The sequence below is a fragment of the Cetorhinus maximus genome, chromosome 16 (genome assembly GCF_964194155.1).
Source record: "Cetorhinus maximus chromosome 16, sCetMax3.hap1.1, whole genome shotgun sequence".
Lineage (NCBI taxonomy): Eukaryota > Metazoa > Chordata > Chondrichthyes > Lamniformes > Cetorhinidae > Cetorhinus > Cetorhinus maximus.
In genome coordinates, this window is record NC_135894.1 from 57,555,941 (window position 1) to 57,581,599 (window position 25,659).

Consider the following 25,659-nt stretch of genomic DNA (forward strand, 5'->3'; position numbering starts at 1 on the left):
TTCACTATCTCTGCTTTTACCGATATTTTGTCAGATTCCTCTTCCTTAGTAAACATTGATACAAAGAACTCATTGGGCAGAATTTTACGCCTCATGGGTGGGCGCACGGCCAACCTGATCAGGCGTAAAATCGTGCGAGATGACGTCGGAGGAGTGTCCCAACATCATTGTGCACTCAAGCAATATTTCGCTCAGCGGGTGCACATAAGTCAGAAGCGTGCCCGCCCACAGTTAAGAGGGCCGTTAAGCCCATTAACAGCGCAAGTGTCTGTGATTTTTCGTGGCCTGTCCAGCCTTATGGCTGGCGGACAGGTGAATCAACCTTTGCAGTTTTCATCAAACTCATCCAAGGGCGGGATGAAATCTCCGTTAGGAAATAAAATCAAAATAAATATCCAGGGACAGCATTTTGCTTTCAGGTGCTTGATTGTGATGACTCGACATTTTTTTGCAGCTTTTTTCACCTTTATTTCATCATTTGCAGGTCTGCAGCTCCCTGAGACAGCTGTCTGCCTTTACGGAGCTCTCTCGCAGTGCTCACCCACACATGCGGTGACGCTATTGCCCGCCCTCACCCTGCCAGCGCTGAGCTTTTCAGCGCATGTTTCACGCTGGCTGGCCGTTAATTAGCCAGTCAGCGTGAAACCGCAGTCAGGGGCCGAATGTGGTCAGTGGTCCGTTTCCCAGCTGCTCCCGGGCCCACCAATCGCATGCGCCCGCCAAGGGTAAAGTTCAGGCCATTAAGTATTCTAGCCTTGCCCTGCGTCTTCAATCATATATCGCCCTCTTTGTCCCTAATATGATCCAAACCACCTTTTACTACCAACTTACTATTTACACGCTGGTAGAAGATTTTAGGGTTCCCTTTTATGTTGACTACCATTCTATTCTCATACTCTCTCTTTGCCAGTCTTATTTTCCTTTTCACCTTCCCTCTCAACCTATTGTATTTGACCTGGTTCTCATATCAACTAACATGCATCATACACCCTCTTTTTTTTGATTCATCATAATTTCTACTTCCCTCCTCAACCAAGGAACCTTGTTTTGGCTCCTTAACCTTTCAGCCTTGTTGGAATGTACCTAGCCTGTAGCTGAGGCATCTCTTCCTTAAAGATCACCCATTACAGTTGTTCCTGCCAGTCTCTGATCCCATTTTACCCTGGCTGGATCCCTTCTCAATGCATTGAGATTAACCGCTTTCAATAGAATTCCTATATTAGATTGTTCCTTGCTTTTCTCTAATCCTAATCTAAACCATATGATAATATGATCACTTTTACCCAAATGTTCCCCTATGGACACTTGGTCCACCCGTCCCACCTCATTTCCCAGCGTGAGATCTAGCAATGTCTCCCTTCTAATTGGGCTGAGAACAGGTGGGCGGGTTCTAAATGGGTTGTATTCCTGCTTCAGGTTTTTTTAACATTTTAAACTCCAACCTGACATAGACCAATGCATTTTTGGGGGTTAAAATTGCTCCCAATGTCCCCAGTGGAAAGAAAGAAGAGAAAACAGAAGAAGCAAACAAATGATTCCTCTATTTTGTTCCATTAATTCCTACTACCAAAAACTGTCCTCCTCAGAAAGCATTTCCACTAATCAGCATATAATTCAAATTTCTACAGTTCATGGCACCAACTTCTGTCAAACAACACGTAATTTTCTTCTACTGACTTGCACCCTTAACTGGCTGAGATTGATTACAGTTGCAACGGCCCCAGTATTTCTGGCGAGGCGGAGGGATTGTGGAGTGTGTTTAAGGATGGAGGGGATGGGAGCTCAGAACTTGCGGGAAGGAAGAGTCCCTGTCAAATTGGCCAACTGCAACAGAAGGAGGGTCTGGGGGAGCACTCCTGCTGACAGGCAGTGCCAAAGCTTGTGTGATCTGGCTGTTCCCATCTCCATTTATTTTCTGGGTTTCCCGAGCCCTGGAAAACCAGGCCTGCCAGCATTAATTTTATATCAGGCTCCCAATTGCACTATGGGAGTCTGATTTAAATATTATAATAAGCTGTTCTGCCTCTTGAACATTATACACAGACACGACATGCATCCTGCGCCAATAAAACTACTGGCAGGCGATTACGTGACCGTTTGATGTCACGTTACACAATTTTCAATTTTTAACCCCGACCTACCCTCTACTTCCATCGTGGAATGAAAAAAATGCCATTTGTACTGAATTTGAGAGCCAATTTTACAAATTTTGACTGATAAACAGGTAAAGGTGAGTCCACAATTTCCTGTGAAATACTGGCAGTGGGCAAGGTTCACTGGAGTGCAATTTTTTTATTAAATCAGTCCTTTGAAGTCAAATCTCATGGGTGAAAGCAGCTACACAACACAGTGGGCCATGCACTCCCCTCCAATCTCAAGAAGCTTTACCCTACATCCAGCCCTTGTCATAAGGGTTAGGAGTATTCAATTCTGACACTCGGGGAAAAATGTTGCTTTCTCAAGCACTAATATTGTTCATGGTAACAAGCACACAGAAATTTTGCTCTATTCCATCTCCTAAATGTTCAATAACAATATAGAAGCTGTTGTCAGGAAATAGAGCTTCAATGGAAGTAGACTAATAGCAAAATCATTTGGAACAACCATTCGACCCAATCATTGCATGAAATCTTAACTGTTTATAGTGAATTCTGTCAAACTTCAATAGTTTGCAAACTGTGTGAGATTTGAATGCAAAGGGACAATAAACTCAACATGAATATTCTTTCCAAACCATCCTTCACACTGCAGGTTAATTTGTTGGCATTTACCTTGACTTTTTCAATATGGTCCTGCAGCGAATCTATCAGCAGGTCCCCCACGGGTTGCCAGGTATCTCTGATAGCCTCGGCCTGTCTCAGTTTACGGTTCAATTCATCCATTGCATCTTGTAATTCCAGGAGCCTCTCCAAGACCTCATCTATACGCTTCTGCCAATCAACAGAGCGAGTGCTCAACTTGTCCCACTCTACTTTTACCTCCTCGGCATGCTTCCGAATGACTCTGGCAACAGCCTGGGCATTCTCTTCAGGTGTTTTCACTGAGTAAACAGGAAAGAGAATTCTGTTAAGACATGGAAGCTCATGAAAGGAATGGGAATTAGAACTCCTTAAAACCTATTTTCTTGGCCAAACTTTTGGTCACGCATCCTAATATCTACTTCTTTGGCTTGGCATTTTTGGATTGCACTTCTGCGAAGCAATTTTATTTTTCCATTAAAGACATTAAATAAATAAGGCTTTTCTGACCTGACTTTACATAGCGTTCAGGAAAGAGGACAGTGTTATAAGATTACTTAACACACGACAAAATTATTTCACTTTTTAGCTGGATTACATATATTTATATTGTAGGGTTGACATTTGTGACTTAGTTCCCCCAGTTAAAAAATGTTGAATACAGGGTGGCATACTGGGAATTTGACGCAGAAGTCAGCCTGCACAATTTTCCATCAATTACGTAGGCTGCATCAGAAGTGCCAATCAGAATTCCTATTTTCTTCTCCTGTTCCAAAGAACTCTGTACCAGCAAAGACTAACTTGCAAAATCTGCTGCATCAGATTCTGATCAGGTCTACTTCATGGATTCACAGCAACCAAACAATGCAGTACAAGTCTTCTTCATGGCTATGCAACAACCCAGTTCTTTGCTTTATTGGTATATTGTTGAGTTGATCATTAGCCAGTTTTTAGGATGCAATGAATCTTTATGATCTTCCACAAGAATGGCTAACCTTGTGGGGAAAAGGGGCATATCTGTGGCCAGTGAATGAATGGGTCACACAGGAACACGTGGAGAGCTGCAGTCGAGTGTAATTCACTTTTTTATTTTTGAAGACTCTGAATCAAAACACATAAGATGTTTGATTGCAGGAGGAATCTTTAGAATTGAACTTAATATTCATGGGCAAGGGAGATAAAATGTTAATCAGGGTTCTCACTATTGATCAATATCCAGCAACTGAAAATCATCCATGCATGGATTTGGATGAGGAAAGGACTATGCTCAGCTGTGACACCATTTACAGTTGAATAACATGCCAATAGTCACATCCTTGATTCATACATGAAAGAGCAGTTGCATGGTTAAAGTTCCAGGAGGACTTAGTGTCTATGGAAAGCTAGGTTGGCATGTGTCAGCACCTTCAGATGAGCTGGGAGAAAAACTGGCAAAAAAACAGGATTATCAAAGCATTCCCATGAAATCCACATCTCAATCATTTGCAGTGGCAAATGTTGAAGCCCAATCCATCCAGTGGCCAATACAGCTGCTCTGAAATAGCTTCATTGTTTGTTGTCCCGGAATCTCACTCTGCCAAAAATTCTCAAAGCGCATATTTACTGAAACCATGAACAGTGATAATACCATCAGACTAATTAGCTTGAACAAATTATTGAGCCCGACACCATGACAGAATTGAAGAAATTCTTTTTCTATAGGATCCAGCTGCACCAGCTGGCTAGCAGAATTGGAATATCACATTGAAGTATAAGTTGCACTCCCAAGTTTGGCGATCATTAAACTTTAATGCAGAGATAGTAGCACTTTCCTGTAGCTTTTTTAATGAGTACAATTTAAAAAACACATACACACAACTTGCTAAAGCATTTGAAATATAGTTTCACACTTTCAACTTTTTTGTTGCAGTATTTCTCCCATCTCATCTGAAGTGCTGACTTTTGCTGGCTAACTTTCCACAGACACCGGACCATGCCTCATACTTTAGCCATGTGGCTATTCTTCAAGTGATATTCTAATATGATGTTGAGCATTAGTATTTCATTGTTCCAACACTTCACTCCTTAATGCCAGCTTAACAAAAAACAGCAACAGTCTTTCGTTGTGACAGTGACAATCTGCTTCCGATTAACACCAAATTAAGGCCAGTTTTGTGCTGTGGACTTGTATTCCCTACAAGCTAGCTGTTATTATTCAAAGTCATTTTACTTAGCCTATAAAGAATTGCCACAAAGGAGAGACTTATCCGATCCATCTGAGCTGCATTCAAACAGGTCCCGGAAGAAAAGGGAAGAATAATAATTCACTGTGCCACTAGGTCCCCTTTGATCATTTTATCTTCTGCACTTGAGTTCCTCTGCCAAGGGGACAAAATAATGGGCTGCTCTGAGGCCTCTGCAATGTTGCTCTGTGATGGATGGCTAGGAGGTACACAAGAGATACACCAATTGATGCTCCTTGAGTGATCGTGCTTTGGTTCCATTTATCCATCCAGTGATGTTCTAGCTGAGAAACTTAGCGTCTGGGGACTTATAAATGTGAATCCAAAATCTATCATTCCGTGTAGAATGTCTTTTTTACACCAATCACAGCAGCAGAAAATAATTTTACTACACCATACATACCAAATCAAAGAAGGAATGGCTGGTTGCTGGACAAGGTTTCTCCTTGACAGCTTGTATGTACATGAGGAGCACAGCTAACTTTGAGATACATCAGCAAGCCTTTGCTACCTCTGCTGTACAGGCACAGGTACTGAAGAAAGGCTGATCAATGTCAACAAAAAGGGTCTGGTGAAAAAGAGCTTCCACTCAACTGGAATTCTTCTTGTAGGAAGCCTGACCTACACCATGGACCTAACCTAAATATTATTTTATTTGTCATGCAGTTTAATTAATTGTTTACTATTATTAAGTCTGAATCTAGCACAAGATGCTTAAGGCACAAGTAAATAATATCATCATAAAAATGTACAAATATTTTACAAAATTTTTGTTACGCAGTGGAATATTCGAGTTAAATCCCAAGATGTGATAAGGTAGATATTTCTGCCATTTAGAATCAGTTGAAGCATATTTAAGATTTTGAGGTGTGATGGTTGGAACATTGGGTTACCACACAGTTTCTCCATCTGCAGCAGCTGGCTTCAAATGCAGTCAGAACGAAGCAATAGAAGTCTCTTATTCTAACTGCAGACTGTAAGGAACCAATGTGAAATGGGTTTGGGTACTCTCAACCTAGTGTGCTTTCCCACAACACAAAACCGTTCACAATTTGCACAATGGCATTACATTGGCAATCTCATTCATATTCCTTTAGAGTAATAGATAATTGGAATCTTGTAGATGGGATGGGGTTGGGGACAACTTTTCAGAAAAGGAAGTTCTGCATATGGATGGTAATAAATAATTGAACCCCCAGCCTTACCTCCTCTCCATGGCCCAGGAATGGTGAGACCAATTGTTGTTGCCTACCACAAGTCTACACGATTTGTTAATGGCCAAACAAGCAGAAAGCAAAGACTCCATATTGCTCCATATGGGTTAGCGCCATATCATATATATGATAAAATATATGTAAAACTTGACAACTGCATCATGAGGATTTTATTTGGTACAATGTTTAAAAAAAAACTATAGCTCCAGACGTTTCCAATAGTATTGGAATCTCTCTCTCTATTTTTCTCAAATCTCACTGCTTTTAATGGTCCTTAGAGAGTAACAATACATTTTAAAAAAACAACAGAAACCAAATAAGCCTGATGCTATGCAGAACCCTTCTTTTAAAAAGTGTGGAGCAGCAAGAATAGCAAATTATTTAAACTTATGTATTTGGGCACCTGGGAAGAACACACAGCCTCATCTCATTAATAAGAGATCTACAATTGAGCATAACTGTCCCCAAGTGAACCAATCAGTTTTCAGCAAATCATACAACAGTGACTGAATACCCATTAACTAATCTTTATTGTATCCTGAACACAAGTTGAGTAATTACCTTTTGGTGATGACAAAAGACTTTCAGGACCTTCGATAGGCTGCTCAGCCAAGAACAGACGCACCGTGTCCAAAACACTCATGATCACTGGTTCCTTAGCCTTCAACTCCCGCTTGAAAGTCTGGAAGAAATATACAGCACATTATATTGTAACTTTCACAAAGACTAAAATAAGTATTGAAATTGAGTCATCAGCCAGAGAAGCAGAGAAATATTATTAATCCTACAGGAATTGTATCACTACAAAAGTATTACATTTTCCCTCCATGGATCACCACCTTGATGCTCCGATGATCCCTTGAGCAAAACTTCTGGGACCTCCTTGCTTCTGGTAGGGCCTCCCATTGTGACAAGGTCAGGGGGAGCTGCCAGACAAAGGGAGGTCCAAAAAGTCCTCCAGGATAGAGCAGTCAAAGAAAAACTACGTGTCATCTCTGGCTGCAAAGGTGGAAGAGGGCTGCAGTGGCAAGGTAGGCTCGCTCATCATGGTTTAATACGTCACCGAAATTTGACTACCAATCCGTCAATATCATGTGGGTAATGATGGCGCCCCAAGGTCCCCATGTTAAACAAAGTCACACGCAGGCTCCTACCAGGATCCATTTACCAAGTTCTGTGATGCCAGAGAATTGGCAATGGGGTCCGGGTTAAGAACCTGCAAGTCCTTAGTCAAGAATCTGTACACAGGTGACAGATGTGTGAAGGTTGTTGGATACCTGTGTTGGAACAGAGGTGTCTTTGGGCAGCAGCATCTGTGATTGAGCAATCCTCTTCCCGATATCCTCTGCTCATCCCAAATGGGGAGGGGGCTAGAAAAGGCACTCTAAATATAATCTGTCCCACTTTCTCCTGGCTGGGAAACAACACCCTGTGGGATCACCATCTTCATGGTCAAAGAAAGAAAGCTTTAAATTTTGCAACTTGGAATGTTGGAATACTCCTGGATAATCTCAAGAATGATCGTCCGGAAAGAAAAACTACAATCATATCATGTGAGTTACCAAGAATCCAAACTGACATCGCCGCCCTCAGTGAGACCTGCCTTCCTGGGGAGGGGCAGCTGAAGGAACAAGCCAGGGGATACACCTTCTACTGGAAAGACTGACAGTGACCCTCATGTCCACAGAGTTGGTTTTGCCTTCCAGAATAGAATCTTGGATGCATCGCCAGAACTCCTAAATTATATAAATAAAAGGATCATGACACTTCACCTACAGCTCAGCCATAACTAATATGGCACCGTCTTCAGTGCTTATGACCCGACCCTGGCTCTTGACTCAGATGAAGATGTTAAGGAAAAGTTCTATTCTGACCCTGAAAAGGTCCTCACTGGCATCCCAAAAGAAGAAAAGATTATCCTCTGGGGGACTTTAATGCCAGGGTTGGCTGTGACTCCAATGAATGGAGTGGAGCCATAGGGAAAAATGGGAGTGGGAAAAGCCATTGTAAATGGTGTCCTCCTGCTGACAAAGTGTACACGTCTTGGCCTCATTACAACAAACATCCTCTTCCACCAGAAGGACAAATACAAAACCAGATGGAGACATTCTAGATCAAAGCATTGGCACCTCCTGGATTATGTCATTGTCAAAGATCTAAGTAACATCCATGTCACTCGATTCATCGACTGATGCCTTCTAGATAGACCATAGACTTGTTCAATAGGTGATGAACATCTGCCTTGCACCAAGACATCACAAGGCCCAAAGGCCCAAGAGGAAGGAGATCAATGTCTCAGCCCTAAAGCATCTTGACTGAAGAGAAGAATTTCAAGTGCAGCGCCTGATCAATCTGGAAGATCTTTATATATCCAACTCAATTTCAGAACAGTGGGATCAAATAAAGTCAGCTGTACTACATTCCTGTGCCTAGATCATTGATTTAGAGCATCGTCATCACCAAGATTGGCTCAATATAAAAAATGCTGAAGTATGTGACCTCCTAGGGCAAGAATGAGTGACTTTCATTGCCTGGCAGAACAACTCAAGATCTCAAATCAAGAATTTCAACAGCTCAAGGCTGAGGCCCAAAGACAAATCCTGAAGATAAGGGACATGTGGTGGGAACAGAAAGCCCATAAGACCCAACAATAAGCTGACCATCATGACATACAAAGCTTTTTTGAAGTCACTAGGCCAAGGTCAAATGGACAAAAACCCTTCGCTCACAGGGTGGTGTTTCTCTTCTTAAGGATGATAATGCCATCTGTCAATGCTGGAAAGAACATTTTCAACAGCTCCACAACCATGAATCCACAGTGGTAGCTGATATTCTCCAGGCTAACTCCCAGTATCCTGTCGTAGGATCTATGAGTGAACCACCATCAATGGGAGAGCTGCAACAAACAATCCAAAAGATGAAAACAACAAAGCCTGTGGCTGGTATTCCAGCTAAGGTCACCAAAGCTGGTGGGCTTCTGCTCAAATCAAGGGTCCATGATTCCATGCACTCATCGTACAGATTTGGGAGGTAAAAACACTCCACTAGCCACCCCCACCCTCACCACACATACCTCAACTTCAGGAATGCAACAATTTTAACCATCTTCGAGAAAGGAGTTAAATTGTGTGGTGGAAACTATCGAGATATTTCCCTCTTGTCCATAGCTGGGAAAATCCTGCCATGCATTCTCTTGAATCACCTATTTCCTGTGGCTGAGGAAATATTCTCAGAGACACAGTGCAGCTTTTGACTTTCCAGAGGAACCTTTGACGTGGTCTTTGTTGCCAAACAAATCCAAGAAAAATATCACGAATAACACCAGAAACTCTTGATTGCATTTATCGACCTGACCATCGCGAGGCTCTGTGGATTGTACTCCAAAGGTTTAGATGTCCAAGGAACTTCATCACAATCCTGCAACTGCTCCATGATGATATGACTGCAACTATCTTGGGTGGGAGATCTGAAGCAGGTGCCTTCAAAATCCAGACTGGGATCAAGCAAGGCTGTGTAATAGCCCCCATAATATTTACAATCTACCTGATATTGCTTATTCACCTCATCAAAGATCAACTGCCCTCTACTGTCAGTTCTGAACACAACCTTGATGAAAACCCTTTAACTCAGTTGCCTCCGCGCCAAAACTAAACTGACCACCATGGTCATACATGATCTACAGTTTGCGGCTGACTGCAGTGTCATTGTTCACTTTGCAACAGATTTGTAAACCACTCTTGATCTCTTCAATTCTGCATACAAGGAACTTCGCCTGTCCTTGAATGTTGCCAAAAACAAACTTGTATATCAACCCAGACCTTGTCAGCCAAATATTCCACTTCTCCCTTGAGGGAGAGATTCTGGAATATGTTAAGCACTTCCCACCTTGGCAGCCACCTCTCTCAAAAGGCCACCATTGAAAAGGAGATCCAACACCAGATCAGCTGAGCCAGGTTGACCGTCTACAAACTATGGCAGTGAGTGGTTGACAGCAAAGACCTCCACAGGTCAACAGATGTCCTAATGTTCAGAGGAGTTGCCATCACCACACTCCTGTACTGCAATGAGTCCTGGACTGTGCATCAGTGACACTTAAGAGTACTGGAGAAATTCCATCAGCAATGCCTCTGTGCATCCTCTGGATTCTATGGGAGGACCATCAAACAAATGTTCATGTACTTCTTAAAGCCAGCTCCACAAGTGTTCAGGCAAAACTCCTGTAAAACCATCTTCAATGAACTGCACACTGTCCAAATGGCTGAAAAGTGTCTCCTCTGTCAGGTCCTGTTTTCTCAGCTCTCAGATGGCCAACGTTCCAGGGGAAGAGAAAGAAAACGCATCAAAGATACTCTGAAACATCCCTTGAAATGCAGCAGCATTGACATTAAGGACTGTGAGGAACTTGCTATCAATTGTTCAAAATGGTGCCAACTTGTCCAGCAAGCTGCAACATGCTTTGAGTCACAACATCTTGATGAGGCAGAGAAGTGGCAGAGAAGGAAAGAAAAGGAAGCTAATCCTGTACTTTGTATTCCACTACCCCACGGGACATCTTACCTCATGTGCCCAAAGATCTGTGGGTCAAGAATTGGCCTGTTCAGTCACATGAAGACCCATGGCAGAAACTCGCTACCTTGAGTAAATGCCATCCTTGAATTGAGAGAAGCTGGCGATTACAATGTGTATTTGTGGCCTACATTATGTAACTATAGAGCACCAATCATCCTGAAAAATATCCTGCAGAATGTGATCTGATGAGGATAAAACTCTCCAAATGTCAAATATACAGATGTCAAAAATAGTTAAATTTGAACTTTAAGAAAGACTTCTTTCCAAAGTAAAAACTAATGGAGCAACAGAACCTGATTTTAGATGCATTCCTCTTCCTCTCGCCATGCAAATGTATTGCTCATAGTATGACCAATTAGTTTCATGCCTCATCCCTTGTACCACACTCTATATTTGAAAGGTGTAACTCTAACTCTATACTCAGCACGATGGTGAGAAGGTATGACACAGCTTGTGCCATTTTCCACACCCAAGGAGAATGAGTTTCAAAGTTTCTTGTAGGACAGAGGTGTCCAAGCTTCTTGTTTTTGCAGGTCAGGTAGAAACTTTAAATCCTTGCTCCCTTAATTTGCCTGGGAAAGGACCAGGCTCAGCTGTGATGCCCTCTGTAGTCAAATGGCCTGTTGACATTCACTGATTAAGTTCATATATGAAGAATGGTCACTTGCATGTTGTAGTAGTTGGCTTATGGCATGTGAAGCTGTGCCCTAACAAAGATCACAGACCTGGAATTTCCTCAACATTTATGCCCAATACCTAATTTCTTCACTGATCTTGCCAACGAGAATTTATGCCCAAATTTCCTGCGGATTTCGTTTGCCTGCCTTGAACTTACTGCCGACATAAAACAAGGTCTAATGCAGCAGCACGAAGCGGGGGTGTAGGGGGTTAGGGGGAGGGGCAAAACAGCGAGTGGGCTGCTATCTTGTGCCCCAGCACCTCACTCGCAGAGCCTCCTGTCTCTGATGCTGCTCTTTCTTTTCCATTGTTATGCACAATAAGAATATCCCCATGAGGAACACTATTCTAGCCTCAGTGCATGGGTCATTGAGAGCCTGAAACATTTTGGCCGATGGGCAGAATTTAGTTAAATATATTGCAGGTCTCAATAAAAAAAATACTGCAGGAATCATAATTTCACTGATACCAGGTGACTTCAGGCTCTGCTGTGCCTGATTTAATTTTTATTTATTCTTTCATGGGATGTGGGCATCACTGGCAAGGCCAACATTTGTTGCCCTCATTGTCCTTGAACTGAGTGACTTACTCAGGGGATAGTTAAGAGTTAACCACATTACTGTGGATCTGGAGTCACACACGGGACAAACCAGGTAAGGATGGAAGATTTTCTTCCTTAAAGGACATTAGTGAACCAGATGGGTTTTTATGATGATCAATGATAGTTTCATGGTCACCATTACTGACAATATCTTCCAATTCCAGATTTTATTAATTGAAGTTAAATTCCACCAGCTGTCATGGTGGGATTTGAACCTGATCCCCACAGCATTAGCCTGGACCTCTGGGTTACTAGTCCAGTGAAATTACCACTATGCTACCTTCTCCTCCAAATTTCAGCAAACACTTACGTCAGCACATTATTGGTATAAGTGCATGAAACTCAAGTGAGCTAGTCTCTTGCACGGAGTTAATTACAAAAACAAGAGGCAGAGTTTTGTAACTTGAAGAGGTGCAAACGATCAAGGATATTTGCACAAATCAATGTTTCAATGTAAGTCCAGTGTAAATCAGTAACACTCAAAATTTCTTTGCAATGAACAGCCCCACAATGTCTTACATCACAGGTACCCTCAAAAGTTCCAGGACATTCTCGCCAACATCTTTAGGAGGGTAAGGAAGTAAAATTAGGAGGAAATCTATTACTCAGGAAAACTATAGCCGAAGCAACACAAAGTCAAGCTATCAGAATCCAGGGCAGTACCTTTTGTCAAGATTCAACATCTACACTATGGAAGCTGTTGAAAACTCCTGGCCACAACTGTGTTAGCCTCTTGTAAGAAATTATCTCTCTCTTTCAGCTAATTTACAGTTTAATTAGGCATGGGCTAACATTACAGTTTCTACCTTGCACTCATGCTAAACTAGGGTGTAGTTAAATTGTGTGTTAAGACCTAAACTGACACCAAGGTATGCTGAGGAAAGTCTCACGCTGCTTTGTGTCATTGTCAGGACAAGTCTTCACTGTCTGCATTCAGGCTATATGATGACTGTAGAGTTGGTGCAAGACCACTTTACATTCAGGCAATAGTTGTAGTGTGAATATACCCTTGGACAATGTTTCTTAAAAGGGTTTATCTGCACTCATTGATACAGTCATAGTTTCCATTTCATACGTAATCCTGCTGCTACAAGAAAGCTTTTTACTTGAGTTATTTCAGTTTTATCCAAATTCTCTGCAGTTGTGGCTTAATTAAATACATGAAAAAAATCATTGCTTTTTCATGATTGTAAGAAGATTTGAAAATTAAACCATGCAGGTCAACAATGATGCATTAAATTTACATTTTAGCTGAAAATGGAACTATGTGTTGTGCACTTCCCAGGGTCACTCCAGAACATATGAGGGTTAAACTTCGAATCTTGTAAATGAAACCCAAACATGCTTTTCATCATCTAGCGCAGCATCCCTACACATTGCTATTTGTTATATTGCAGTGATTAATTTTGTACAGAAAGAAGTTGACAAGCTGAACATATTTTGTTCTTTACAGTGATCAATTCATAATCTAACTAAGAAGGCTATATATTCCTCAAAGAATGCAAGAGCTGCCATTTGTCTGGCAACACCAATCAGTCCTTGCAAGCAGATATGGAGTTGGAATGTTCTTTATGACAAAAGTTTGAAGCAGTGAAAATATAAATTTTTCCTTACTCTGTGAACATCATTCTGCTGTTGTACAGTAGGAACATCACCACCAATAGGTCTTTGCCTCGTCAGCTCATCGTTCTTCAAATTCAGCCATGCCAATAAGTCCTGGAGAGAGATGTGTAGTCGCTTCCACTGCTCGGCGCTCGTTTCCAGGCAGGCTCTAAAAGGTTAAAAAAAAGCATCTCAACACTGTGTTCACCCACAGAACAATAGCAAAACCAAAAACTAGGCTATACAAATGGCTGTACTTACTAATTGCAACCAGCTGCCCTATTTACTAAAACAAAAAAAGTACCATAAACCTTTTCCAGCACACAATTCAAACACATTTCTTGTCCTGTATGATCAATTGAAAAACATGTGACAAGAAATGGAGCACAATTGGAGAAATATACCAAATCACTGAATATTGTCTATAACCTTCTCGACATAAATATTCCAAATTTTAATATATTATTTTTAATTTTTTTACCCAAAATGCTTTATGTTTTTAATTTCAAATAAAACAAATAAAATAAAATTCTATGTTGGTGTAACACATACAATGTGGCGTCAACTACAATTTTATAGAAAGCTTTACCTGCTGTCCCCTCTATGAATGTGTAATAATGTTGGCTATCGCATCATTACACCACAGAGATTAAAAAGGTCCAAGCTTTGATTCTCAGCCAGTTGAGATAAAACATTTGGCTTCAACGCTCTTTGGATAGGGACGAGAATAAAAAAGTCAGTTAGGGCTTTCGTTCTTGATTGTTATCCAATGACCCTTGCTGGAACATATGCAAGTGCAGGTGTTAGAAGGGAACATGATCAGATGCAGCTGCAATGACATTCATAGTCAAGTAGCAGAATTGTCTATCTAGCTTTACACAAAAAGGGATACTGCAAAGCTGACCACACCCATACCCCAGTAAGGACTCAGAACTTTGAGCAGAAAAGGAGAGAAAATTGAAAAAATGTTTTGACTTTGAAAAATGTCAAATACGTTAACAAGTTGCATCAGCAGGTACAAGTATCTAAACACAATTGGTTCACGTCACAAAGCTACTGTTGATTCGTTAAATAAATTTTACCCAATCGTTTTTTGCAGATGCAGAATATTCTGTTCCTTAGCACTACATTGAACATTAATTTGAGGGACCAACACTGATGACTTCCATTCAGATATTAGTCACAAAACTTCCTGAAACTATGAAGCAGTAAATTGCGGTAGCTAGAATTCCAATTGTTTCCAACTCATTAATGACCAAAATATGTGAAAAATCATACTGTGTGACAATAATTATGTACCTAACAACATGGCCCAACATATTTGATGCAGAAAAAATAACAAAATGGGAAGATGACATGGATGATTCAGTCCACAAGACTTATTTCCTGCTCCCCCAGCTCAATTCTCATTAAACTGCTAACCTTCCAATTTCCCAGCTTGGTTCTCTTGCTAAGTTACATTATAAATTGTTCCCACTCATTGAGCACTATTTGCCTTTCCTTTTAAAACTGCCATTGTCATCATCCCCTCCTCTAAATTGTTATAAATTTGGGTATGCTTCCTTGGCTGCCATTAGTTGCTCCAATAAATGGATCTCTTTCCCCTATGTTTCAGCATTGACTCACTCTGCCCAATATCTGTTTACACAATGGTGTAACCCAGGGGTTCCTTGTGATCTGACTGAACCAGATACTTGTGTCTTTCACACATGTCCCATCTTCACTTACAATATTTTTGCAAGTGGAACGAGAAAACACTTTGAAAGATGAAGCTAGATATGAATCGTTAAGTTGCTTCATTTCACAGCAAGTGAATATACAGAACAACAGTATCCATCAGACTCTCTGAATTCCATCAAAACAACATGTCCTTCCACAATGATATAAAAAGCACAAGGTTTCACCACATCAGTCTTCCTCCTTCAGGTACCATCCCTTAAGAGGGCATCAGCGACCATTGGATTGCTCCATGGTTATGCTTGACAAAGTGCTGCAGTGGTCTGTCGTTGCCTTCTGCAGTACAGCTGACCAGGAAACCCTCCCACTCTTACCACCTGCCATCAGATGATGAAAGTTTGCCCAGACAGCTTTCTGTTTAAAAACCTGATGTAAATTGTATGTCTGTTGTTTTCAATCTTCCTGCTTACTATTCAGGAGGAAAGCCAATACCAAATGCTGCCTGCTGACCACCCAGCATTATAGACCTTCCAGCACAATGTATTGTAAGGTGTTTCTAGATAGGCTAATGAACTGCTTATTGATGATGTTCTTTGGGGAAAATTAGCATTTCCACTTTAACATTTCCTTTTAGTCTTGTGTGAAGATGCCTTGCTATAAAACACAACACTTAAATTTAATTCTTTTTCCAGATCCTCTCAGTGACAAAATCATCTCTCAATTCCAACCTCCCTATCTTCAAAGTCCTTAAAATATCATATCTCATATCAGCAACTATCTGTCCCACCAACTACCTGCCTGAATTTCTCCAATCAGGTTTCTACCTTTCCCAAAGGAACAAAATGACCCAAACCAAGGTCTCAAATAACTTTTTTTGTGACTTTGACTGTCACTGCATTATCTATATACTTCTTCTTCAACCTCTACAAAGCTTTCAACACTGTCAATCACACTTTCGTCCACCAACTCTTCTTCTCTGTGGCTCAGTTCCATAGGATTGCTCTTGCTTAGTACCACTCTTACATACCTGATTGCAGTCAAATGATCTCCAGCAATGGCTTTTATTGCTACCATTGTACCATCATCTTAGGAGTTCCCCAGGGTCTTATCCTGAGTCCCCTCTTCTTCCCGACTTGCAAGCTATCCCTTAGTGAAATCATCCACATGCATGGGACAACTTTCACATCCACCCTGATGTCACACCACTCTACTTAACCATCTCTCTTGATTCTCTAATTCCCCAACACACCCAACTGCTTCTGTGCTCTCAGACTACTTGTCCAACGTTTAGTCCTGGATAAATGTAATTTCCTCCAGACATTGGAAAACCCAAAACCACCACCTTCAGTCCCTGCCTTAAACTTTACCAACTTTATCCCCCTCTATCAGCACTGTCTGAGACTGAACCAGGCTGTTTACAAACTCAGCATTTGATTCAACACTGAGCTGAGTTTCTCTCCCCATATCCAAAACAAACAAAGCCTTTATCTCTTCCACTCCTTACTCAGACCATCTGCACCTGAAATTCTCATCCATTTGTTTGTCAGCCCCAGACCCAGCTTTTCCATTTCTTTTATGGTTGGTCCCCCATGCTCCACCCTCTGTAAACCTTAGTTCATGAAAAATTCTGCTGCCCTTTTCCAGTTCTGCATAAAGTTCTGCTTACTCAATACCCCTGTCTTCACTGGTCTACAATGGTTCCTGGTCCCTCCTATTTAAAATCCTATCCTCATGTTTAAACCTCTTCACAGCCTCACCCCTCCCTGTCTCTGTAACCCCCTCCATTCTGACAAATCCCACTCCCTGAACTCTGTGTTCCTCTACACCCTTACTTTGTTTCACTATTATCGAGGCATTCCTTCAGCTGCCTAGGCTCCATCCTCTGGAATCCCATCACTAAAGCACTCTACCTCTTGGATGCCATCTCTTCCTGCGACACTATTTCAAAGTTATCTCTTTGGCTCAGTGTCCATTTCTCCCTACACTCAAGTGAAGACCCTTGGGAGCAATACAGTGGCCTCTAGCAAAATGCAGGTGGTTCTGTAGTCAAGAATTATTACACCACTGTACGAGGTGTGAGCTCTGTTACAGAGACAGATGATCTCACCAAACTGCACCCAATCTCCTACTGAAGGCCTTGGTTGAGGTAAGCCCTTTTTGGGCCAAATGCTTGGAAGACAAAGTGAAGGGAGGGGAAGCCACTAACAGGCCCTCTCTCCCGACCAGGGGGCCTTGGAGCATTCCTGCCTTTACCACAGGAACTACTGTCAGAATTCTGCAGGTAATATAGGGAAGTGGCAGCATCAGGGGTGGATGGCAGGCAAATGGGCCAGGAACCTAGACCTCGTCCACCCAGCCAACATTTGTAATGTAGTGTGCAAGGAAAGAGTGGCCAGCAGCAGTGCATTAGTGATAAGAAGAAGAATTTCAGGTTGGGGCAATTAGTTGTCCAATTTTGACCCTTTTCCTGCTCCTATCAGCCTGATTTTCTGCAGATCAAGAAGGTCTCAGGTTTGACTCCTGGATTGTGCTGATAACTTGATGTCAGCCGGAGTAACAGTAAGTTTACTACAATCAGCCTCAGCATCCTACATTAAGGAAGAAAATAATTAGTCAATATTACTGCTGCTGACCATTAATCTCTGACCATCAGTCAATAGGCCACCAATCTGGAACTCGGATGTGTCAGGATCTAGCTTAGTTGCAGCAATGGCACATGTGCAGAATGGCCCTTTTGGTGAAATAGCAATGGGCAATTGGTGCCAGTATGGCAGGCACACTGAGGAGAGGAGGACAACATGTTTTGAAAAGACAAAACATCTAGTGACAATACATTTGCATCTGGTTCCTCATGAATTCTCCCATCTGCCAATTTGGCAGCTCTGCAATGGAGTTATCAGAGCAGGTTATTTTCCAAGCTGAGCTTATCAAAAAAAAATCAAAATGTACATTGATACCCCTTTAAATTGGATGTCTATTTCTCTGTGAATCAGCCGTTAAGCTACATAACTTTCTCCTCAATTTACTAATTAAAGTAGACCATTTAATAAGTAAGCTTGTGTAAAAGACCAAAAAGAAGTTGACATCTTTATTAATAGCCCCTGAATAATGCTCTATTTCTGAGGCCTAATAGCAGAAAGAATGTCATTATTACTATCTGATGTTGCTAGTTTTTGAACAAGATGAATCTTTCTGTCAATACATTTGCTTTCTGAATGAGCTTTTTATCACCCATAAAGACTTATTCTGTTCAACATAAGTTGAAAACAGTTGCTTGGTTCACATATGAATTTCTTCCCCAACAGGCATTAGTCTGAAAATCATTGCTGGGCCACAGTAATTACCAGCAATGCTGATCTTGCTGAATCAAAAACCAGACTACATTTTTAAGGCTGTTCGTGGATTGTTTAGGTTGCAATTCTGCAATATTGTTCTGTAGACAGAATTATTCTCAGGCAAATGATTAAAAAGCAAAGTAGATGGAAGACTGGGTTGACTGCTGGTTTTCATTAAACCAATAGGCATGACACGGAAATTAAGTGGCTAAATTTATGGAGCGGCAAGTGGTCTAAGACTTAGCACAGAGAGGCTGCCTCACACATCAGCTTTGCATGGGCTCCTGCAATAACTCTTCTGTTGGCTTTTCATCACTAAATTCTAACCAGCACAAAGGACATGGGACAGACGCACATGCACGTGCACACGTGCACGGACAGATTGTGCAACACTTAGCTTGTCTAACTATAGGCCCAGAGTGTAAATTAATAGCTCCAGCTAACTGGTACCTTTAGTATAGAAGTACCATTAATGAAAATATATCTGCAACACAGGGATAGTAACTGTCACCAGAAGTAATTTGGATGCTTGATGATACCAAATGCATGTTGTTCATATACTACTCTACCCTTAAACAGTTTTCAGTCAGTCTCCAGGTGACTCCGCTGGCTGAGGCAGTCAGCAGCCAAACCATGCAATCCAGGGAGGTCTCTGCTACAAAAGTCTGTGCTGAGTTTGCTGATCTCATGTGAGGCAGGAGCCAGGCTGGGGTGCGGGATGGGTGGGGGTGATGAAAATCAGCCAGGAGTCCTGATCTAATTGCTATTCCATAACTAAAGCTGGAAGTGTGGCCACATGGACATCAGGTGAGGATAAGGGTGGTTTAGCTTTAATGCTCCATGAGTTTGGAATAACTGACTGATGCTCACTGTCTGGGTTCACACATGAAGAATGGTATCAATTGAGTAAGGTGAAGGAAGATGAATGGCATCTGTGTAACGGTGCCAGGAAATTGGTGAATAAAAGAAGCAAATATCTGCACCCCTCATCCCCAATATATAGCGCTCCTCTTGCACGTGCATTTCTGTTACAGGATACGTACCTCTTGTACCAAAGATTGCTATGGTTGCATCATATGCCCATAAAGATGGACACTTTACTTTTAAAGAAAGCAGCATGGGTTAAGGACAATTTACCTTGGCAAAATAGACTCCAGAGGTGTCAGGTGACTTCTTTTGTGTTTTCTGCAAATACACGGGGTCAGACATGTCTGGGCATATCTCTGGGAAGTTACTTAAAATGTAAATGGCTTTTCCAGGCATTGATGGCTTCTCCTCTCCACTTCAGCTGAAGGTTCTTAAAGTAACAATGACTGTTGAATGAAGTGTATAAAATTCTTACAGGGCTCGACAGGGTAGATGCAGGAGCGATGTTTCCCCTGGTTGGGGGGGTCTAGAACTAGGGGACACAATCTCAGAATAAGAGATAGGCCATTTAAGACTGAGGTGAGGAGGAATTTCTAGAGCCGTAGAGTGGTAAATATTTAGAATTCTCTACGCTAGGAGGCTGTGGAGGCCTAGTCATTGAGTATGTTCAAAGCAGAGTTGGAAAGATATCTAGATGCCAATGACATTAAGGAGTGCAGAGATAGTTCAGGAAGGTGGCGTTGAGGTAGAAGATCAGCCATGATCTAGTTAAATGGCGGAGCAGGCTCGAGGACCAAATGGCCTACTCCTGCTCGTATGTTACTTCATGCTGGCCCCATGAAGATGAGATTACAAATAAGGGCATTTTGGTGGCTATTCACGGCTGGTATGTTGATGGGATACCAAGCATCCTCCATTGTGTGATAAACTGCTTAGCCATCAGCCCATTGTGAGGACAATGGAAAAGATTGATACTGTTGTCAAATGACAAAATCTGGCTTGAAATAGCAGATATCTTATTATTCTTTAGAACTCATGTTTTCTTGTGTGTGTGTCCCTGTGCGCGTATGAGGAATGGTTGTTTATTGCAATTACATTTCAAGTGTTTTGAAAATGTGTATCCTTTCTTTTGATTTAACTTACAAGAAACCCTGCTCCATGACTGCTCTTAAAAGTTAAGGCACTGAAGGGGTTAAAACACTCCTTCTCAAAAATACATCTTGTTGCAGTCAGTTGAGAGGTGGGAAAAAAGAGGAAATTATCCAACATCTCTCCCTTGCCCATAACAAGATACATGGCTGGAAATAGCATTTCATTTGCTGCGAATATTAGTATTCACATTTGCAATTCAAAGTAGTGACAGCAGCTGAAAACTGTGTGTTAAGTAATTACTTAATCTGAACAATATATGAACAGGCTAATAGGATTTTTACTCTTTACAGTTAAAATGTGTACAAATTTAAATTGAAAAAAAATGTGAGCAATCCCCACCACTGAGACATGGATTAAAGTATTATGGGACTTAATACCTCTAGAAAATTGACCTATTCACTGAGGCTGAGACAGGATCAGTTTGGGAATGTGCATTCCCCACACTGTTCCCTGCCGCACCCCCCACCCCAGCCCACCACCAATCCTCTACATCTGGATTTCTGCAAGCATGCACCTAATCCGACTTCACCTCCATTGGAAGATTGGTGTGTCCTTTGAACACCAAACATTGGATTTTACATTGTGTGTCCGTCTGATGCATGCAGAGACGTATTTCTAGGAACATTACTGTTATTTCACAAACCAGATCTGCACATAAGAGCAAAACCTGCTGACCTTGAGAAATAAAAATTCATATTAGATATCAGTGGTAGAAATAAAATCTATAAACGTGGTGTGTTCACTTGAAACAAAATGAAAGATCAGTTTGTGTCCACAAGTCAAAAATATATGCTTGTGTTTTTACAAGCGATCTATGTTACTTATTAGTAGGTAAGCTAGGTTAAAACGTCTAAAGATAAAATAAATGAAATGTGTGAGTAAGCAATCTAGCAATGATTACAGGTTTGACTGACTGACAGGTGCTTGTAAGAATGCTTAGTCTTCAGAGCAACTCTAAATCCTATTACAATAAAGCAGTCAGTATATTGGATTTATTTAAATGAGAGGCTGATATTATCTAGCTAAAGAAATGGAATCATCTCTGGGTGCTGTAGGATGTCTGATACCGTGTCAAGGCAATCATCACTTTGCTAGAAGACAAGATTTGTTTTTATTAGTTTTCAAAAAATACGAATAAAAAGTACTGATGTGAAAATCCCTTATCAAAACAATGTGTGGCATGAGCACCCCATTGAAATCAGAAATTCCCAATTCAAGTCACCAATACAGACTTGGTTGATGATTTATTTTATGGACATTGTGCTCTAAAAGTAAATTAATATGTTGAGAAATTGAACATTACATTTTACTATTTGCACCCAATGTCAGCATTTAGTAGTCCCTATTTGCTCCCCTGGAGGCTTAATGGGAATAATCCAATTTCGGGTGTGGGTGTGGGCCATGCTTGCTGATCAGGAAGATCTCAGTTTTGATTCATGCTGAGTTGGTCAATCCTAACCTCCTAAAAAGAATATTCAAAACCCCCATTGGAACCCCATACCATGAGCCTAAGGAGTGGAGGAGAAGGATAGGATGGTGGACACAACAGTCAGCTAGAGTTTTTGCTCCTCATCGTTCTCCATTGAGTCCTGACAAAAAAAATCCTGTGGGCCTTGGATGCAGACTTGATAATGGTTGGCTATGATGCCCATGATCAAGTCATTTGCTGGCAGTGTGTCCAAGATCACATGGAGAAAGGGAAGTTAAGCTAAGTGCTGGAAGACCGAGAGTGCAAATGGAGATGAATCAGTGCTTTCAGGATAAGAAAGGAGATGGGGAAAAAAAACAAAATAGACAAAGCAACTTTCGACAAGTTTCTCATAGCATGACAGCATGGTGACAATCTGGCTTCTGATACCAGCCAGAAATGAGTTAGATCAGGACACCTTTTTATATTTCTCTACAGAGAAGAGGGCACTGAGATGATTAGTAATGCAAATTACAGATCACATCTGGTGCCGTAAGTTTTTCTTATCTTTAGTTTTAGTAAAAAGTAAGGCAACAACGTTCAAAACCCATTGGAGAGTTTCACACTGCAGCAGATGTAGACACTGCTCCAGTGCAAATCTATCTAGAGGATAACATGCAGACAGTCCTGCAGAATGTCCAGAGCAAGCTATTCATAACTGTCTTAGGAGTTGAATCTCTGCAGACTAATGTAACAAATGTAACCATTACTATTTACCTGATTACATCTATTTTAATCTGTGGGTTTTTGCTGTTTATGTCATGCAGTGTAATATATTTGTCAGTTAATCCATTGCTGGTCTCAGTTTTTTTACATGTGTATGTACAAATTTATATGTGACAAACATCGTGGTTATTGCTGATGATCCTTGCAGAGTTGCAAAGGACAAGCAAGTATCATTGTCGACATAAATCTGGAAATGAAAAATACTCAAAAAGCTTGACTGTCCTTTGACAGCACCCGAGTCATAATGTACAGTGTCATTTAGAAGGTGTGTTGATTTATATAAGTAACATTAAAGTGTCATTAATATTGAATGTTAATGAGACTCATCAACTTCACTCAAGCTTCAGGCAGGAATTCTGCACTCTGACTTACTAATGAGGTACTTCCACAGGCAATTAAAGTTTGCTGCTTCAGATATGTGCTGTTTACAGCCTTGACATTCAGAATAAAAGGAAAAAAAATGCACCATCGAAAGATTATTCCTTGGTAGAATGTCAAAACCAACCTGATCCTGTTGAGATTCAGCTGATACCATGCACTATGCTATTGGCCTTCAATACCTACTCAAGGAAAGCCAGATATGTCTGGAAACTAAGCTTTCAGTTCGAGCATGTGTTCAATTGTTCAGTTTTTCAGCTATCTCACAAATGGCAAAGGTTTCCGCTTTCCAAACAAGAGGTCAGAATTAAAAGTTCATTTTGAGTGAATCAGTAGATAAAAAGTCAAAGAAACCTGAACTTGGAATCATTGGATGGGAATGGTAAATGATTGCAACGTCATATTCGTGCATTCCTGAAATGTAATCATTAACTTATCAGTGCCAGCACTGTGAGAATGCTGAGCAGAGATTTATGAGTATAAAGAACACAATACCACTTGCTACACAGTACTGTATTGTTCTCTGGACAACAACTATACTGTTGAGTGATTTCCAGTGGGAGCGAGGGTAGCAGAGTGAGCCCTAAACCCAGCAGTTCAGTGTGTATGCTGCGCAGATTGGCTTTCTGCAAAGACTGGAAAATCCATCATCACTTTTCCCAAGGAAGTCTTTCAGTATCATGAAAAGAAGCAGCCCGCTAAAAAGTTACTTTTCTTGGTGAAAACATTATTCCTGTGTAGTTACAGGACTGAGTTTTTCTCAGTGTTACTACACCTGCAGCACTGGAAACCAGTTTACAGACTTACAGGAGAATATTAGAGGCCAAAATATGTGACATGCTGTGAAATGCAAGAGCCCCAATCATTGCTATTTTCCTCTTTTCTGCATTATGATCACCACTGTAACCATTATAAATTAGCTTGAAGAGATTAAGTAAGACCCCTTCCCCTCTTCTCTTTCCATTTAGTTTTTTATCTCTCTTGTTTCCTGCAGGTTATTACTGACATAGCTGTAGTTCCACGGATGTCAGACAATAGCTTCTCTGAGGGCCTATGTGTGAGTGCCTCGGAAGTGAGCATCAGGTGGTCTGTAATGCTTGGTATCACACCACACTGCACATTACATTTACCAAACTGCTATCAGGGGAAATAGTACATCCAAAGTTTTATCTTATAAATCGTAACACCACTGCAGATTCCTAAAAAATTTGAAATAACATTTCGAGGCAGAAATGTTAAACTCTTACTTTTACACTGGAATCAAAAACAAACCTTACTCTTTCCAGAGGAGCACAGGTATAAGGTCTTACCTAATATTTAGCGACTTTTTCCTGAGCTCAGTCCAATGAAAGTTCATGTCATCAAGACGTCTCTGTAACAAAACCCCATCCTCTGCACCTTCCAGTCCTTTAAGTATTTTCTGTCCATTCTCATCCAAGTTATGGTAACTGTCAGTGTGTGCATCAATTTCTGACTGAAGATCCTGTCAAAGAAGATAAAGCAAAAAAAAACACATTTCTTTTGTATATCGATTTGCCAAAAATGTGCTTTCACGGTCAAGACAATCACTGAACTGTGCCTGACTTCACGTTTTACTCAATTCAGTAATAAATTGGAAATAAAATTGATAACAAAATAAAATAAAACAAAAAAAAATGCCCTCCTGACACCACTGACCTTTATGTAATAAGTTTTTCTTTGTAGCATTTTAAGTCTAAACCTTGGAAGAATGCAGAGGTTTTGAGGCGCCTGCATTGTGCCTGGGATGGTTTACTCGGGAAAGCACAGACCCTTGTGCGCTTTCTGCTCGATAATGTGTGGCTGGATATGAACCAGCCTCAATGTTCAATATTGCATAACCAACCCAGACGATACAAAACCATCATTCAGGGTAGTGGCCTTTCAGCAACACAACAGTTGAATAGACCACTCATAAAATTAGCTTTGTTTTTTATAGAATAAAAAAGAATCACAGTTCTCAATTCTCTTTAAGTTTTAAAGGGTTCTGGCATGTGAACATTCCTCAACCAGATGCCACACTCCAATTTGCAAACAGCTAAGCATATCCCAGCATACCAACCCACCTACAGGCTTGATTGGGCAACCATACTAAATTGAGTGAGCTTTTTGCTTTTCTGTACATCAGACAATTGTTTTCTTTTCATCCTCATGATCCTTCTTATGTGCACCCTCTCAAAGAAAAAAAAATAATGTGAGAGTACCTATGTGGGTAAACTCTGATACCCCAAACCGGCAGGACTGTCAACACTGGACAAATCCCAAGTAAGAGACAGATCACTCATGAGACAAATAGTTGAGACATCTATTCCTAAATCATAAACACAGCTAAAAACAACGAAGTACCTGCCAAATCGGCTACTGGGAACAAATACATGTTAAATCTCAAGGTAAGATAGAAGATGCTGAAATAC

General features: G+C 41.0%; 1 protein-coding gene across 6 annotated transcripts in view; it reads right to left on the reverse strand.

The window, feature by feature from the left end:
• dmd (dystrophin) overlaps positions 1-25,659 on the reverse strand; it is a 1,945,510-nt gene that overhangs the window by 219,696 nt on the left and 1,700,155 nt on the right. For all 6 annotated transcript variants that reach the window (XM_078559857.1, XM_078559853.1, XM_078559852.1 and 3 more), the window contains exons 55-58: positions 24,538-24,710; positions 13,637-13,793; positions 6,736-6,856; positions 2,772-3,040 (exon numbers count right to left, since the gene is read on the reverse strand). In XM_078559857.1, coding sequence (XP_078415983.1) covers positions 2,772-3,040; positions 6,736-6,856; positions 13,637-13,793; positions 24,538-24,710 — 720 coding nt within the window. The remainder of the gene's footprint in view (positions 1-2,771; positions 3,041-6,735; positions 6,857-13,636; positions 13,794-24,537; positions 24,711-25,659) is intronic.